Below are 16936 nucleotides of genomic sequence, written 5' to 3'. Positions count from 1 at the left end.
AATTAGGCTGCAGCTAACCATGTGCTGTACATTAGCCTGCCCCCTGCATGTGCTGCAGTGCTGCAGTGTTCTGCAGCAATAAGTCGATTTGCACAGTGTCGCCTCAACCGGCAGAGGCTTGAATAAAATAAAAGACTGAGCCTAATTACACAGAATTGGATAGAAAGTGAAGTGGTGTTTCAGAGTTATAGTTTGGGATAATAATGGGAGGGTATGGGTGTGCACATGTGATAGACAGATAAGGACAGGCTCAAAAGAGACACAGGGAGAGTCCAGTCAAGCGTCTGCTGGCTGCCGGCTGCATTTACAGAATAGCTCTTATCAGATGTAGGCAGTCGCAAAGTCAGACAGGGGAGGGAAAGAACACACACTCACTCTGCGTATCATGGAGGATTGTTATAGGGAGGAGAGACAGCGAGACATCTCATGAGGCATCTGCCTGTCTCTGCACTGTGCTAATTTTTTCAGAGCGGAGCTTGTGATCACTCATCACCGCAGCTCCACCAAAGGAGCAGGAAGCCAGGAGGATCCTCAAACACCACAGAGCTGCTTAAAAAATCTGAGCTGTGGGTAGGAGAGAGGACAGACATGCACAGGTGCTGCTAGAGAGAGAGAGAGAGAGAGAGAGAGAAGGGAGCGAGAACAGAGAGGGAGAGAGAGAGAGGAAGAAGAGGGGGGAGAGCGGGGAGGTGTAGGAGGAGACTTGACTTGCTTCAGAGGGGAATAGGAGCCGGAGAGCAATTCCAAAACAGCTGTCCGGCAGACGTCCCAGTCGACAGAAGTGCAGCCTCGAGGCAGAGACAGGAGGCAGAGCAGTGTCAACAAGCCACAGGAGCAGCACAGCAGCCACTGAACACACACACACACACACACACACACACACACACATACATACACAGACACAGACATCAACCTGGGGCTGCAGCAGTCAGGAGAACACCGGCCATACCTGGGAAGGATCAAGATCTGAGGATCATCAGAGTATCTGAGGTGAGTGAGAGCGGGAACATGTTTTATTTTCATTCTCCTCTGCTGCAGTGATCTGAATTAGTAGATGGGATAATGCTGCTGCAGTTTACCTGCTGTCATGTAAGTGTACAGCTTTGTCATCTGAGTCTTTGTGAGTGTCTGGAGAAGGACGGGATATTGCTTAGTAGCAGTGAAACATGTGAAAGCGTGCATGGTGAAGTTAAGCTTGTACAGTTGTACGTTTGTCCATCTCTCATACGTGTAACACAAGAGCTGAACTGTGAAGAGCAACATGATCTCCTCCCTGCTTTCCAAGAGAGACATTTTTAGTCTGGCTACACGCTTTAGGCATGTTCCTCTGAAATGCAGAGTTGGCTTTGCCTTTATCTCTTGGGGGGAGAAGATTTGGAGGAGTTTTTTTTTTTATGATTGAACTGGGAGGAAAGAAGTATTTATTTTCTGCCAGTATGTGTTGACATTCCTTTCATGTTTCATACGCTTTGATTCGGCTTCCTGCTCATCTCTGCCAAGGATAACTCTGGCAAGTGCTGGCCGTGCTTGCGGGTGGCACAAGGGGAGCAAGAGAGAAAGACAGAATAAATACTCCACCCTGCTATTCACCCTATACCGCCACCAGGCCCCCAAAAGTAAGGCCCTTGCCTATAATTGAGGTTTTTTTTTTTTTACGTAACAAAAAGCTCAGTCTATTCTTTAAGGCTGCCATTACCCTCTGTGGTATGTGCTTTTTATAACAGCCCCAAAGAGAGGGTCTTTCTGCTATTCAAAGACGTGACAGAAGTCAAGGCCACGGTTAGATGTTTGAGGAGGATTTATAAACTTCCTATAAAGTTCGCTCTGTAGACACAGTTGGAGGAGTTTGTCTCCTACACGCTGATGATGTTACACTGACCACAACTACTACAGAAGTGCAGAATAGCATGATGCCCCTGTCAGCACAGTAATCCCATCACGGGAGGATTATTTAGGGGATGCACGGTTTCTATTTTCAAGAATGGGGAAGTCATATGCAGGTCATATTTTCAACAGCTGCTCTTTCTGTTCGTCCCTCGTCACCAGCTCTGCAGCAGTTTGGCTAATACAAAGCTGTAAAGCATCATCAAACTGGAGAGATTGTTTAGACTACAGTAGGGTTACACCGATTCCAAGAATATACTGACCCACTTATATCACACGTGACTTTCAGGTGTCCAGAAATACCCAGACAAATCATGAGCCATTAGTTTCATTACCAGATACCAACCCAGCATTTATCTGCCCCCATGTTCAAACTTTCATCACCTCACTCCATCTCCTGCCACCTCGCTAATAACTAACCCTACAAGCACGAGGCGATGAGGCAAGGCTCCATTTTTAAAGAGGCTGGCGTGGCTCCAGATCACTTCATGCCCAGACAGATAGCTTGTTGCTGACCCAATGACACAGTGGCTTCATCCTGCAGCTCCCATTATGACTGGGTGGCTGCTCTATTAAGCAATTCTGAAAGGAATCAGATTCTCACTTCCCCAGAGGTGTAAATGAAACCTGCGACTGCATTCTGCAGTGGTGGTGGCGGCGGTGGCGGCGCCAGGGCTTGGCCCTGCTTAACACGTGCCACGCCAACTCTTTTTGGAGTAGTTCCAGAAAGGAGGGTGTAAATCTGGCCTTGGCTTTGACATATACCAGAATACACCTGCTCAACTATGAACAGCCTGCAGAGACACAAATGGATTTGTTGGGTTAGGAGGCCATGAGGGTCCACATCCTGAGCTGCTGTAATTGATTAATTTCCTCGGGCCAACACAAGCTTATCTTACATTGCTTAGACTCTAGAGACTCTCCACATTCACTAAAATCAATGCTAATTCATTCAATCTGTCATTAAATTATCATAGTGGTTACGCAGCAGATTCCTGAACGATGCACATGAGGATGTTGTTTTCCTCATACTTTGCTGGTGGCCTCTGGAATTCCAGTCATGTTTGCCATATAAGCCAAACTGAGCACCAGCAGGACGGCTGACGTGAAGGTCAGATCTTCAAGCTTTCACCACACCAGCTGACTCCTCACGGGCCACAAGTGTTGACCTTGGGTAGGATGCACAGCAGATGTCCCCCTGTGAGAATTGAAAGACTTGGACTGCTCATCTGCAGGAGAATTTCCTATAACTTCTGTCCATGCTATTGATTTCAACTAGCATTATCATCCATTATAATGCACAGGTTGCCTGTTTTCTCATGCCGCTGGAGAGCAGAGGGTCCACACACACGTTATAATGTCATTAGGGCCGACCGATAATCAATAGGTATGTTTGATAGGGAGTGTTTCAGCAGCAATGACCTTCTATTCATGGAAACAGTGAAACAAAAGTTGATACAGATATAGATATGTGCACTCTGAGCCCACAGGAAGCAGCTTTTGGCTTGGTGGTGCATTTGCTTCACTTCCTATCCAAGCCTGAATTTCCCACTGCAGCAAGCATCAGCTGTCAAGGTCAGAAAGGACTGAGGAGCAGCAGCGAATGGGAGAGACACTTAAAAAAACAAGTGGGAGGAAAAGAAATGGGGGGGGGGATTAAGAGAAAAGCTTGAGCTAAACAAGTCAGGGATTTTGCTGTAAACCCCCCCCCCCCCCGCTCCCTTCGTCAAACACTGCAGCACTCCTCTTCGCCCTCCCCCCTTTCCCCTTCCCTTTCTCCCCCTCACTGTTAACAAACAAACACGCTCTCCTTCGCACACATGGCGTGCATTCAAAACTGCTATCTCTCACGAGCGCAGTCAGGCACCTCGCGCAAACACTCACACCAGCACTCCAATACACGAGGACCCTTGGAGAGCGGTGTTGCCATTCAACACACTCACACATGTTCTGCATCCCTCAGTGTTTGTCATGGCTATATATAGCCCCGGAGAGCTTTCTGGGTGACAGGTTGTAATGGCATTTCCCTAAAGTGAGAACATTTCATCTCATCATGTACAGTTTAATGAAGCTGCAGCTTTCATGAGGAAGATATTGATGCTGTGACACTTCTCCAAACACACACGAGACTCCATGTTGAAAACGGCCAGTGCGGCAGTTTCCAGTCGGCTATTTGGCTTCAAATATGCAGCAAGTGTCTGTCTCTCTGGCTCCACACTAATGTGCCTGCTGAATAAACATAGCCTACTTAAAGTGTCTCTGATAAGGCTGATGCGCTGCATCTCTATGGGGTGGGTTGCAGCAGGAATGTGGATGTTTTCTCAGTGAAACCTTTTTTTTTTTTTGGGAAGGGGTGGGGGGTGGACTTGACCGCCCAGGCACTTTTGTGCAGCAGTGCACTCTGTCAGACGGTCACTGCTGACAGACCTCTCATAAGTAAATATGTCTATAAATGGGCAAGCTCTCTCCTCACGGTTGCTCTCTCCCACCCCCCCATCAGACACACACTGTCAACTCCCTGCCTCCACAGTGTTTTTCCCCGTCTCCCTGGTTGCTATGTCATTTCAAACGGTCAAACCAATTCCCTCCTCTTTTTACATCCTACGTAAAGCTGGCTGCCGACAAGGTGACATTCTTGGTTTGGTTGTAATGGAAAAGCTCAGAGAAGGCAACATGCGATCAGGCACCTTTTATCAAATCCAATCCCCCCTTAATAATGTTTGCCCATCCTGATTTACTGTGCGACCTTGCTGGTATCTCAGCACTTATTAAACTTGGAGCTGACCCCTCTGCCTATCAAAGCCAAATCAATTCCCAATCTGCATCACCTTTTTTCTTAAGATCCACTTGCTCTGAAACCTCTCGCTCTATCTCCCTCACACAATCCCCCTAAACCCCTTAAACCCCTTTCCTCCCCTCTTTCTCCCCCCCTGGCCCATTTCTCTCTCTATCTCTGTGCGTGTCTGAGCAGTAGCTCACTCCTAAAACAGGCTGCCCTGCTCTGATCCTACTAAAGTCCCCCTTTGCTTCTCCTCTCCCAATCTGCAGTCCAGCTGTTCCACATTAGCACATCCAGAGATGTGGAGGCCAAAGGAGGCTCATGTGTGGAAATGTGAATAGAGCAGCAAAAAGCCTTAGACCCAGTCCTCATCCTCCTCTGCTCTGGCTCCTACCACTCACCAGATGCAAGTAAAAGATGAGGATGTTTTTTTTTTCTTGTAGGATCCAAAGTTTATTTCTGGGACTTGTGTTGGTGACCAGATTTCTTTTTCAGGAAGTCAGGACAGGAGTTTTGTAGCAGTAGCAGTACTCATCAAAGGAACCTTTGTGGAAATCTGTCAATGTTTTAGTAGAAATGCTGATGTATTCTTTATCTGTCTCTGATTTCAGGAAAGTGCCTATTTGACCGCTTGACACCGCCAGAAATCACCAGCCCAGCTTGGAATCCCATTTCCTGATCGATGCTGCTATTGCTGAAATTATTTTTGGACTCCTGTCTGACCGGCATGTTGCTGAGAATGTAACTGGAGCTTCACCCCTCAGGAACTGTAACGTACAGAACTTATAGAGCGTTTCCCACTTTCCTATCCTGCATATCTGAGCTCTCTTCCGCAGTTACAGCCATGCCAGCAAAAGCACCCATCTACCTGAAACCCAACAATAATAAGAAAGGGAAAAAATGCCGGCTCAGAGATATTTTGTCCCCAGACATGATCAGTCCACCGCTTGGGGACTTTCGCCACACAATCCACATTGGCAGGGGCGGGGAGAGAGATGCCTTTGGAGACATGTCTTTCCTCCAGGGGAAGTACGAGCTCCTACCAGGGAAGGGAGACATCCACCATCAGTATGGCATCCAAAGTGAGTTTCTGCGAGCAAACAGTACGGGTGATGCTTCCTTTGCCGAGACTCCCTCTCCAGTACTCAAGAATGCCATCTCCCTCCCAACTATTGGTGGCTGCCAGGCCCTCACCCTTCCCCTGATTTCCTCCACCGTGTTCTCCATGCCCCCAGAGCCATTGGAGGACATCATTGGGCCTACGGCTCCTATGAAACCTGACAGCACTGAGGAGGTAGAGATCCTGCAGATGGATGCTCTGCTGCGTTCTATGGATGTCTTCAGCAGCGAGCCTTCATCTCCCTCTGCAGATATGCAATCGAAGCCTGACGTCCTCTTGGATCTGCTGGAAAACACAGATAAGTCCACCTCTAAGGCAGTTGCCAAAGCTAACAAAATAAACAAGAGTGACAGCAGATTTGACAAACCATCATCCTATTGTATCAACAGCCACAGCAACAGTATCTACAAAGCTAACGGGAGCCTGAACAGCAACACAAGCAGCGACAGCTTTGAGAGCTTTAGCGGCAAAAGGGACTTCCAGAGCAAGATCTGCAACGGTAGTGCCAGCCTCACCGGAAACGGCAACTGCAATGGTTACGGACACTTTGACAATGACATTACCCTGGGCTTCAAGCAGGAGCTCTCCAAGTGTAACGGAGAGTGGGCGGATAGAGACAGTGGGGTGGAGGAGGGCCGCATCTGTGATTTTGAGTTTGAGTTTTCCAAGGAGAAGAGCACATCACAGGATTCCCTCGCCCAGATCACAGGGTCGTTCCTCTCCCTCGAACTTGATCTGGGTCCATCCATCCTGGACGATGTGCTCAACATAATGGATAAACCCGCAGCGAAGAGCAGGCCTTGAGCTGCGCTGAGGCCCCAGGAGGAGAAAGGGAATTTTTAAAACTATAGCCATGAGGAGAGAAAGACTCACAAAGCAATCAAAATGGTGTCTGGATATATCATTAAGATGAAAATGAGCTACAATAGACAGAGCTGCTTATGTTTTTATTGTCAAAACATATAACTATTCTAGCTTCTATGGAGTGTTGATTCTTCTTCTTCTTTTTTTTTGTTTGCCATGCCAGCCGCATGTTTAGGATGCATGTGATAGTGAGTTAAAGCTAAAACACAGCCATCGTGCCTTTCGTGATTTTACATTACTGTAAAAAATGCTACATGATAGATTTGTGTTATGTTGACTTCCACGGTATGATAACTTTGAGGTCCTTTGCTTTTTTTTTTTTACACTCTCAGACTCTCTCTGAACATGTATCATTGTGTGACTTTAAGTGTGTTTAACAAAGCACTATTTTGTTTGTCACATAATTCATTTGCCACATGACTATTTCAACCAACTAGAACACTATGCATATTTGTGTTGATAAAAGTGTAACACAAATAAATTCATTTTGTCCGATTATGGCCAATTTCTTGTGGGGAATGTGTGGATACGCCAGAACTCAGAGTTAATTTTACAAATATGATTAAACAAGATAACTCTGAAAATCAGAATAATGCTGGGAGAAGTTGAGGCACACGAGGGAAAAGACAAACAAGAAAGGAGGAAGGAAGGAAAGAAAGGGCCACAGATTGACAGAAAGAAGGGCAGAATGGATTTATTTTCTCGCCTCTGACATTCCTTACATTCTGCTTCCCTGCCCTGCAGTGGGAGCACCGGTGGGCCTTCATCTGCCCATCTAGGCGCCTGCTCCATTTGTTTGCATGTAGATAGGACAGGCAGAGGAGGGGTCTTTGAAATTCCCTGCATTCCAGCCACAGAGCACAAGTGTCCAGGACCAGACATAAATCAGCTGTTTCAAGAGAGGAGGGAGGGCTTCCAGCCTAAGAGCAACACTATCCATCAAGGAGAATGTATAGAGAGATGAGGCTGTAAAAGATGTGCTTACAGCCCGCAGGCAAACTTTGGTCAGTGCTGAGAGATAGATGAGCCCTCTGCTTCTGTCTATTTACAATACAGATATGTTGACCCAGCAGTGTTGAAGAAACAGCCTGAATGATCAGGGCAGCAGTGATTACCCATACATGCTGCATCTTGAACTCAGTCACCCCTCAAGAGTGGCCTCCTCTGTCCCTATGGGCCCTTCAGTATAGACGAGAAGGGTAACCCCTAACAAGATCCTATGGAGGCTTATAGCAGGCTTCCCCCAAAACATCCACGTGCCACTTTGTCATGTTTGTGCAGAGAAATCAACACAATCTCGGCTTTCGCGTGCAAATAATTATCTGGGTCCGACTCCACTTCTGTCGCTGAGCAGGTCCATGTGGCGTACCTCTCCGAAATCCCTCAAAGGCCTCAGAATGTCCGTAAACAACCGCAACTGGGCCGGCCGAGGCATCTGAAGCCGCTGCGCAACCAGATGTTAGAGAGGACATGAAAATTTCCCCCATGCAAGAAAACCCATGTCATGGCAGATGCCTCAGCCATTTGGAAAATCCCAGCATTAGTGCTGAAGAGTTTGCATTTGCTGAGCCTAAGCATGCAACCTCTAAGCATGAGTAATGAAAACCTTTGCTGTCAAGGTAATTACTATACTTATATCTGCAATGGTACATCGCTGACTCAATGACAGCCTTCCTTCTGACAGGCGTGGACCCCAAGCAAACTCCCTTTGGTTTACAAAAGAACTTGCGACCACAGCACTGAAGCAGGTTGTGTAACATATCAGAAGTATTTTTGTAGAGATGCCAAAGCTCTTGGACACAAAATACCAGGAAATACCAGTGTTTTATGAAATCCAAAACAAGTATTTGACATATGTTATACCCTGAACACTGCTCTGTTCTTTTATTAAGTGCTCTATGTGAAATCGAGTGAAGGTTTTTGTTTGTCTGATTGACCAGTTGACTTTGTGCCCTTATTTTATTGAGATTCATCTCATGGAAGATTGATGTTTCTATTTTTTCTGTAACAAATCTTGACATCTGTATCTGAATTGCGCAACTTGTGTGTTGGCTACCGGCAGACGCACAGTGTCTTGTCTTGTTTCTGGCTTTAGTTTCCTCTGGGAGCCTGAGGACAGAAGAGAAACTACCAGAGACAGAAGGTAGAGCTGTTTCTCATTACCACATGGCCAAGGTGGAAGTTTGACCTGAAGAAACCTCGACTCCAGCCGCCTCTGATATTCCATGTTAACACCACAAAGATGCTGCACAGCAACACAATCAGACAACTCACTGTGACACCCACAGACTCAACAGAGAACAATATTCCACTTGTTTTGCTAGCAGGTCAGAGCATATGCATAGCTTGGCCTGGTGTTTTTCAGCTTGCTTGAATCTCTCATAAGATAAATTCAATGAAAAATGACTTTTTTTAACCTTTGTTAAAATGTTTTTAGTGCAGCCAAACTGGTGTTACTGAAAACAGGGGAACAGCTGCCAAATTGGTGACGTTAGCCCGAGAGAGGGAGGTGACTCGGGTGTTGCCACTACCTGCTGCCTTGTAATTTCCAGACCAGTTGCTTTCTTGACTAAAACATGAAAAAACCTAATTGCTTAATTCTGCCTCTCTGCTTTGGTTTAGTAGGTGGTGAAAAACATGAGAGAAAAAGAAGGAAAATACAACTTTTGAAGCATGTTAGCATGTTCTTGTTTATGCTAACCAGCAAATACATCTTGTGAGGCAAATTCTAACAAATAAAATATAAATTATCAAGACAAAGAGGCTATTTACACAAAACATTTGCCTCCATGTTACAAGGTAAATCATTCAAGAACATTTCATGAACGTTCCTCCAGCCCATCAGTGATCCAGGGGATCCAGCTCCTCAGTTTCCTGGGCTAAGGTGAAGCTGTCAGTTCACAGATGAATAAGCTTTGGCCCAGAGGCCACCAGTGCCAAAGAAAGCACAGCTCAGACCCAGCAAAATTTTCCACCCAACCTCCACAACACAGCTACATAATGTGCACACTGTCTTTCACAGAGACGTGCTGGTGAAGGAGCCCCTCGTAGCCGGACTCGAGCTGTGTCAGGCGGATGAGAGGGGAAATTTTAATAAGATGTTTCCCTGCTCACTTGCCCTAGATGGAGACAGCAGAGACGTGAGCGGCAGGATAAAGCTCCTCTTGTCCTCACCTGCTGTAAATGTTCTACAGCATGAAATGAGCCCAAACTCAGATACAGTACTTTCCATCCAGCCAAAAGACTGGGCAGGAGGAAATATCTGAGGTATGAGGACAGCTTTTCTAAGAAATGTTTTTGTTAAATGTTTCTCTTGCTTGCTGGAGAGATATCATTCATTGTTGATACATACTGTACACGATCCAAACTTGAATGCCATGACTATGATAGTTGGGGCCTCAGTAGTAGAAGTTTCTTGAGAACATTTACTTTGGGATGCCGAGCATGGAGCTTGGACTCAAGTGTTCTGAAGATCTGCTGATTTAGCAGCGTAGAGCTGCAGCTCCCTTTCAAAAGACAACAACAGCAGAGAGGAGAGAGAGCTTATTCTCAGGGCTGAATAAAATGAGCTCGAGCAGGAGTTGATGCAGTGCAGATACGAGCGAGCTCACATGCAGCTTGGTCTGGTGGGCAGCGGATACCTCAGGTTCACTGCACTGTTGACTGTTGTTTGGCTGACAGTAACCATGGCGAGTTGAGTTTGTGTCTTCAGCACGTGAGAGCTGAGCTGAAAGGAGGGCAGGGAGAGGATGAGAGTGAGACAGAGCAGTGTCACCTCAGAGGCACCAGAATACCTCTGTGACAAAATGCAGGCCCAGTTAATCGCAGTGTCACGCTATGTAGAGCAAAACAAGAGCTACTGTACACTTAATCATGTAGTTCGTGTATCTCTAATGTGCATCATAATTTCAGGGTTATTTGCTCTGGGCAGTAATCTACATAATACCTGGTCTGCAGAAATTGTTCAAATGCATGTAACTACATTTGTAGCTATTAAGTGTAATTTGAAGAGTTAATTACAATATTAGTTGCTGATTATGTTTAATGTGTATACTTTATAAATTGGTATGATTTGGCATTAAACATCATAGACCAGTGAAGGTTTGTGCTCGGTATATCATTTATAGTGCTGAATGGTTTCTGAGTGTAAGTTAAACCGGTTTTAACACAGTTAATGTGGGAATGAACACCAGGGAATGGGTAACTTTTGAAAGAAGAAATAACACAACTTTGCAATTACAAATTAAACTTGAGTTCATAAACAATCGGGCACACCCTTGCTCAAGTCAGTACACCCATGGGTTTTACTTCTGCTGACTAACTTGGTCTGGTATAACTAGTAGTTTATGGTTACTGGTGTTAACTAATGTGTAACTGAGTTATTATGTGGACTTTTGCAACATACAGTGCACTATAACTACCTGGATGGTGAACTCAAAACGGTCAAAAAGTCGAGTGTAAAACAATGGACATTTCTCACACTCAACGGTCACCATCTTGGCTGTGTAGTGCAAGGGGAGGGAGGGACTACCAACATATTTTGAAACTTGTGAAAACAGCGGCAGAGGAAGGAGGACATGTCGTTGGCGCTAATGGTAGCCTAATTTCCATGTCATGTTGCCTGACATAGGGGGAAGACACAGGAGTCAAATGAGTCAAGTCAAATGAGCCACACAGGCGGCAGTTGGGCGACAATCATCAACACTTGTTGCGAGTGTGATTTCCAGTGAGTGCCCAACGACAGTGTTTGATTTGGGAGACCGCTTCCCTGTTGAAATTTACACACTATGCCAGTTCATGTACTGTGTAGACAGAACTGTGTACTACATGTGAGTGTACTGACTGAAGTAATCGATCGTCATCTTAAATCTAGTCTGACTTCTTATCTCATTAATTAGGTAAATAGTTTATGGTGGGATGTAAATCATCACATCTGATACCAAAACCATTTAAGGTCTAAAAAAATCAGCTGAAAGTAAACAAAGAAATGAATAAAAATGTCATTTTATGTCACAACTGTGTTTTACTGAGTCCTGCAATTTAAAGGCTACAGGCAGATGCTATAGTACAGTGCGTTCTTCCAGACTGACACTAGATACTGTACATTATTGTGTTGGGTTCAGCCTGCAGCCAATGACATTCACTGTCCTCCCGTCAGCTTTATGATAAATACTGCACGGCTGCTCTAAGACACCAGGCTTAGCACAAAGACTGTGCTTCCTATTTAAATCAGCTTAATTTACAACAACCCCTACACTGCAAACAATCCATGAATTATTCATATTTATTCATATTTATTCCAGCCTGGGAAGAATGGGACTGTGACTGAGCCCTGTAGGATGGGTCAGTGATGTATGCTGTGTGTATCTGAGCTCTCCTTCTAAGGCAGCTCGAGGGAATGAAACCAAATTCAGAGATCACATGAGTCTTTCTAAGATCACCCTTGTCTATATTTTGTCTCTTTTCAAATGGCGTGCCCCCAACCTAGTGCAGCAACTGCTCTCCTTCGCTCAGAAATCTATATTCACCCACAGGACGTATTTATATATTTGCTCTTTGCTTGACTGTATTTTCTCCAGACTACCCTCTGGGAATTCCTGCAATGCCCTGCAGAGGGAAGGGTGTGAAAGGGGGGAACCGGCTTAGGGATATCTCCCCTTATAGAAGTGGGGTGACATCACTCACCATGTTTTCCTCTCGCAGGTCAACAACATGTCTGTACCCAGTCACCTTTTGGGATCCAGTAATGAGGCCAGGTCATTGAGTTGCCCTGGGTGTGGTGTTTATTGGTGGATAGACGCCATCTCTAAGAATAGCCTCAAGGTTGTTAATCAGCAAAATATTTTTTTCTGTAGCATTATGTGATTTTCAGTGTTATATACAGTTAAGTATAAGTCTGTTCACAAGCTTGTCTTCAGCTGAACCATGTTATCTGTAGTTTATTTCACTTTCCTTGTGTCCAGCAATGTGCAACATACTGTTGATTGAGACTGTCTTGTAAAAAAAACAGCCCATAGGTCATCCGTGCAGCAGGTTATCACGACCCATAGTTACATTTCGTTGCCAAGCGACATCTCGTGGCCGTAATTATTATGCAGTGATGTAGTTTATAGAGCGACAAAGTCCACGTCAGGAGGAGGTTGTGGTGGATGGATGAGTCAACAAAATGACACAGGAGAGCGGTGTTCATTTACCATGTTGTTCCCATGTTCCCATATTATCCATGACCGTTTGACAAAGTTAACCACATTGCCATTATTGTAACCATGACAAAATAGTGATCTAATGTTGAGGATGTACCTCTGTTAATGCAAATCACCATCTTTTCCTGAACCTAACCAAGCCATGACAGTTTTTATAGTAACCATGGCAATGAAGGTTAGTACATTCTGCATGTTTATTATCATATCCATGACAACCAATGTCCGATACTCCTGCCACCGTGTGGGTGCTATCGGAGGACTGGTGTTTTCTTTCCAACACTTGGATGAGAAAATCAATTCCACTGTCATGTACGTGTGTTAATTCTGCATTCATTCATTTCCACACAAGGTTAAACCCACTGCTAACCTCGTAGGTCACACCACTGAAATACAATAAATGAGCTACTTCTGCTGTGTTGGGTATTTGGAACTTGTTGATATTTCAGTGAGGAGGCTTACATGAATGTTTAATTGTAATTATGATCTTAAAAAAAATGTGAGTTGAATCTTATTCTGTGTACAAAAAATGAGAGTGGTGTTTCTCTTCTCATCTCTTGGACAGACAACTCTCTATTTTCCAAGACGTTAAACTGGTGCAGTAAAATTACATCTCTCAGCTGCTCCACTGACAATGAACAGGGGACCAACTGTGCTGATTCATAGGCTGTTGCACCATGATGAGCATTATTTAGTGCTTTTAGCTCTCCGCAAGCCTTTGTAAAGCTCATTGTTCCGAGGAAGCAAAACCGTTCACATTGCCAGAGAATTACCTTGGCTCGGTCCAGTTGCATCTGGTCTCTTGATAACAATGCTGAATTCCTGACTCTCATTTCTGCAAGAGGGGAGATGACTCAATACTGAACTGTCCAAGCAGACAGTGGTAGCTACAGAACATTTTCAATGTTGAAGTTTTGCTAACTGATGTATTTGTTAAAGATAAAATGTGAGTTCTACCTGTGTAGAAATACCCAGTTATAGAAAGTGCAGTTCATGAAACCAACAAGGCCAGAGGACTACATTCCTGGTGTTATGGCCGATAGTCTTCAGGATTCTGCCTTTTAAGGTAAGACCCCACTCTGTTTCTCCTTATCCCCATGCAGAGCTTGATCCCTGTGTCTCCCGGGGGGCTCACTGGGTGCCCCAGAGTCTCCTTTTATAAGTTGTCACCAGCCAGTCATGCGATCACATCTGCAGGAAATTTCCGAGCAGGTTCTTTTTCCTATGGCCCTAAAAAAAGCAGCTGGCGGCCATTCATTTTACGCTTTGTTTGGAGGAGCTTTTACACTTCAGGTTTGCACAGTTGAATTATGACCAGGCAGTAAAACGGAACAACACAGACAGAAAGGTAGAGAGCAAAACACAGATCTCCAAACTTCTAATTTTAGAAAAACAAAAAGGAAAGTGTAATGGATGAGTGTTGATGATATTCTCATAGTGCTGTGACCTCTGTCCTGCTCTCAAGAGCTGCATTGTGCTTCCACCTGAAACACACCACCGCCGCGTCTGCAAAATTCATCTCATTTCCATTTGACGCCACGGGGAGTAAAGCAATATAACAGCTTATACTTCAGCCCCTTTCACTGGATTGTCAATCATCTGCGAGGACTGAGGAGTCCTGGCTCTCTTCATAACCCCCGTCAACATTAAGAATGTCTTGGACAGAGTCCCGGTATGCATCCGGATCAACATTAAAATGACTACCAAGAGTTTTAACATTTGACAATACAATAGGAGTCAATGTCTGGATGTGGAGACCTCAGAGGATGTCTCAATAACTCAAAGCAGAGTGTCATATTTTCTCCAAATATTTCCCTATAAAAATATACCTTAAAATCTCTTTTCTATAGGCCTGTGATTCAAGTCTCTTCACCGCACTGACAGAAGAAAAGCAGGAAACCCAGTGAGCCCTCTACAGGCAAGTGGTGCCATTAGACTGAATTACACACCATGCAGAGTATGTTTGAACCTTCGCTTTCGCAGTTACCTCAGGTTTTGCATTTGCATGACTTCTTCTGCATTGTTGCACAACAGCCTCATCAATCCCACACATCAACTCTTACATAACTGACCTTTCCCAGGGATCACAGGTCAGCGGGTCCTCTTTTTCTTGCGAGAGGGGAAAATACCAGTGATGGAGTCTCCCAGATGCAAAGTTCATTTTTTTGTTTCTGTCAGTGGGTTTGAAGGACATGACATTTAGTGAGGACTATCCAGAAACCAAAGACAGATCACTGAGGTCAAAGTTAAAGACCCCCGAGGACCTAAGTGCCCCTGGCCTATGGCTGTCCATATATCCATAGACAAATTGATGAACTATTGATAGGTAATTAGATAAGGTGTCAACACACAGAAGCAAGGATGAATACTGCTAATAGACCATATTTACACAGCAGCCATTTTCCTTTCACGTCATGCTGAGGGTGAGGCGCCTTGAGCGCTTTAATGTATCTAAATAAATCCTGTGCAAAAATAGTGAAATGGTTGAAAAACTAGACTTGTTTACCTTCACTTTCCTTTGACCAAGTTGACAACTGGGCAGATGAATTTGCCAGGATCTTATATCCATGATGATGAAGGTAAGACCGGCCCACACTTCTGGTGCACACTTGGACACAAAAGAGTCTTTTAAAGTTTAAAATAATTCCTTTATTTTGCTTCTTTTTATGGAAATACAGAAACACAAGCACATCAGCATAATGTGGCTGCACACTGAAGGCTGTCTGAGTCTACTGAATGATGCACTACAACATTCACATTCACCATTGGACTTGTATAAAATACACACTGATAATATTCTGCACACTCACACAACTTATATTCTAGTAGGCTACAGGTGGGTTAGCAAACATGAAGTTTACAATGAACATAAATGTCAGTGTTAGTGCTGCTAATGTTATCAGATGACAAATCAAACCACTGGCTTGTGCAAATGTTACACATTAACTAACGTTATATAGATTTTTATTAACCCGCATCAATGATAATATGAATTGCAAACTTGATTATATCCAGTTTGTTTTATTTCCAGGCTTATCTGAACGTGTCCGAAATGTATGTTGATATTTCAGAATTAATTTATGCCTTTCCCTTTGTATCATGCAGCACTATTAAATGATAATGTTAGCTAAAACAAGGTTGAAAATTAGCATTAGCTGTTGTCTAACTGTAGCTAATGGGTTATCAGATATGTTGTTTTACTTTGAAACACGGCCTATGTCCCTCTGGATGTTCGCTATCCATCATCTATTCAGTTGCTGATCAATTGGGAAGTGGTCAAATAAAAACCCTACGTTTATATGATTTGCAACCTGAAACACACCAGTACGACATTAGGGTTGCCACCCATCACTAGTATGGGATCATCCCGTATTTTTGTGCAGTCAAAGTGCTGTGAATAATGTAATGTCAAGTAAAACCAAACCAGTAATAGTCAAAGTGGACTGGAGGAGTTTATCAATGAGAAATAAACTGGCAAGCTCTGTGTGCTGTGAGAAAATACACACATGGTTGGGTTGTGTAGGTTAGCTCACCTGGTAGAGCACATACATAATAGCTTCGTCCTTACAGCAGTGACATGGGTTTGAGCCTGACCCATGGCCCTTTGTATATATTGGTATGGATTACTGTTTAATTAATTGTGTATTGCCAACTGTAACTTATGTTATAGTCTATGGTAGCCTATATAATAGCATAACCCATCAAGGTAACAAGGCAATAATCAGCAAATTAATTAACATTAGATTTGAGGCTGAAGGTTAAGATAGATACCTAATTTATATTTCTAAATATGACATTATCCTTTCAGTGACAGAACCATGACTTTGGCCTCAAAAGAAAAATGGACGTTATGTGAATATGGTCTATACCAGTTTAGTGTGTAGTGTGCCAGTGATTAAAGTTAAAATCAGGGAGAAGCAATCAGGACACTCTTGAGACAGAGACACTGTGAGATAATGATAGTGGTGAGATGAACCCACTGTATTGAGTTTATTGCAGAGGATAATTGCTTGAGAGGCTGGAAGAAGTGGTACAAACATCAACATTATTGTATAGTACGTTTACATTTGTTCAGACATCATTTGGACA

At 44.2% G+C, this 16936-nt stretch overlaps 1 protein-coding gene across 1 annotated transcript; it reads left to right on the top strand.

Moving 5' to 3' along the window:
• The first annotated feature begins 218 nt into the window (after positions 1-218).
• Positions 219-7142, top strand: cdc42ep3 (CDC42 effector protein (Rho GTPase binding) 3). The gene is made up of 2 exons (XM_071481332.1): positions 219-990; positions 5275-7142. Exon 2 carries the CDS (start codon positions 5508-5510, stop codon positions 6585-6587), a length of 1080 nt encoding a protein of 359 aa, XP_071337433.1. The 5' UTR covers positions 219-990; positions 5275-5507; the 3' UTR covers positions 6588-7142.
• Positions 7143-16936: the final 9794 nt, after the last annotated feature.

This window comes from Trachinotus anak, unplaced genomic scaffold (assembly GCF_046630095.1).
Source record: "Trachinotus anak isolate AG129_WGS33_773 ecotype Australia unplaced genomic scaffold, CSIRO_AGI_Tana_v1 ptg000007l, whole genome shotgun sequence".
Lineage (NCBI taxonomy): Eukaryota > Metazoa > Chordata > Actinopteri > Carangiformes > Carangidae > Trachinotus > Trachinotus anak.
This window is presented reverse-complemented; position numbering and strand designations above follow the sequence as displayed.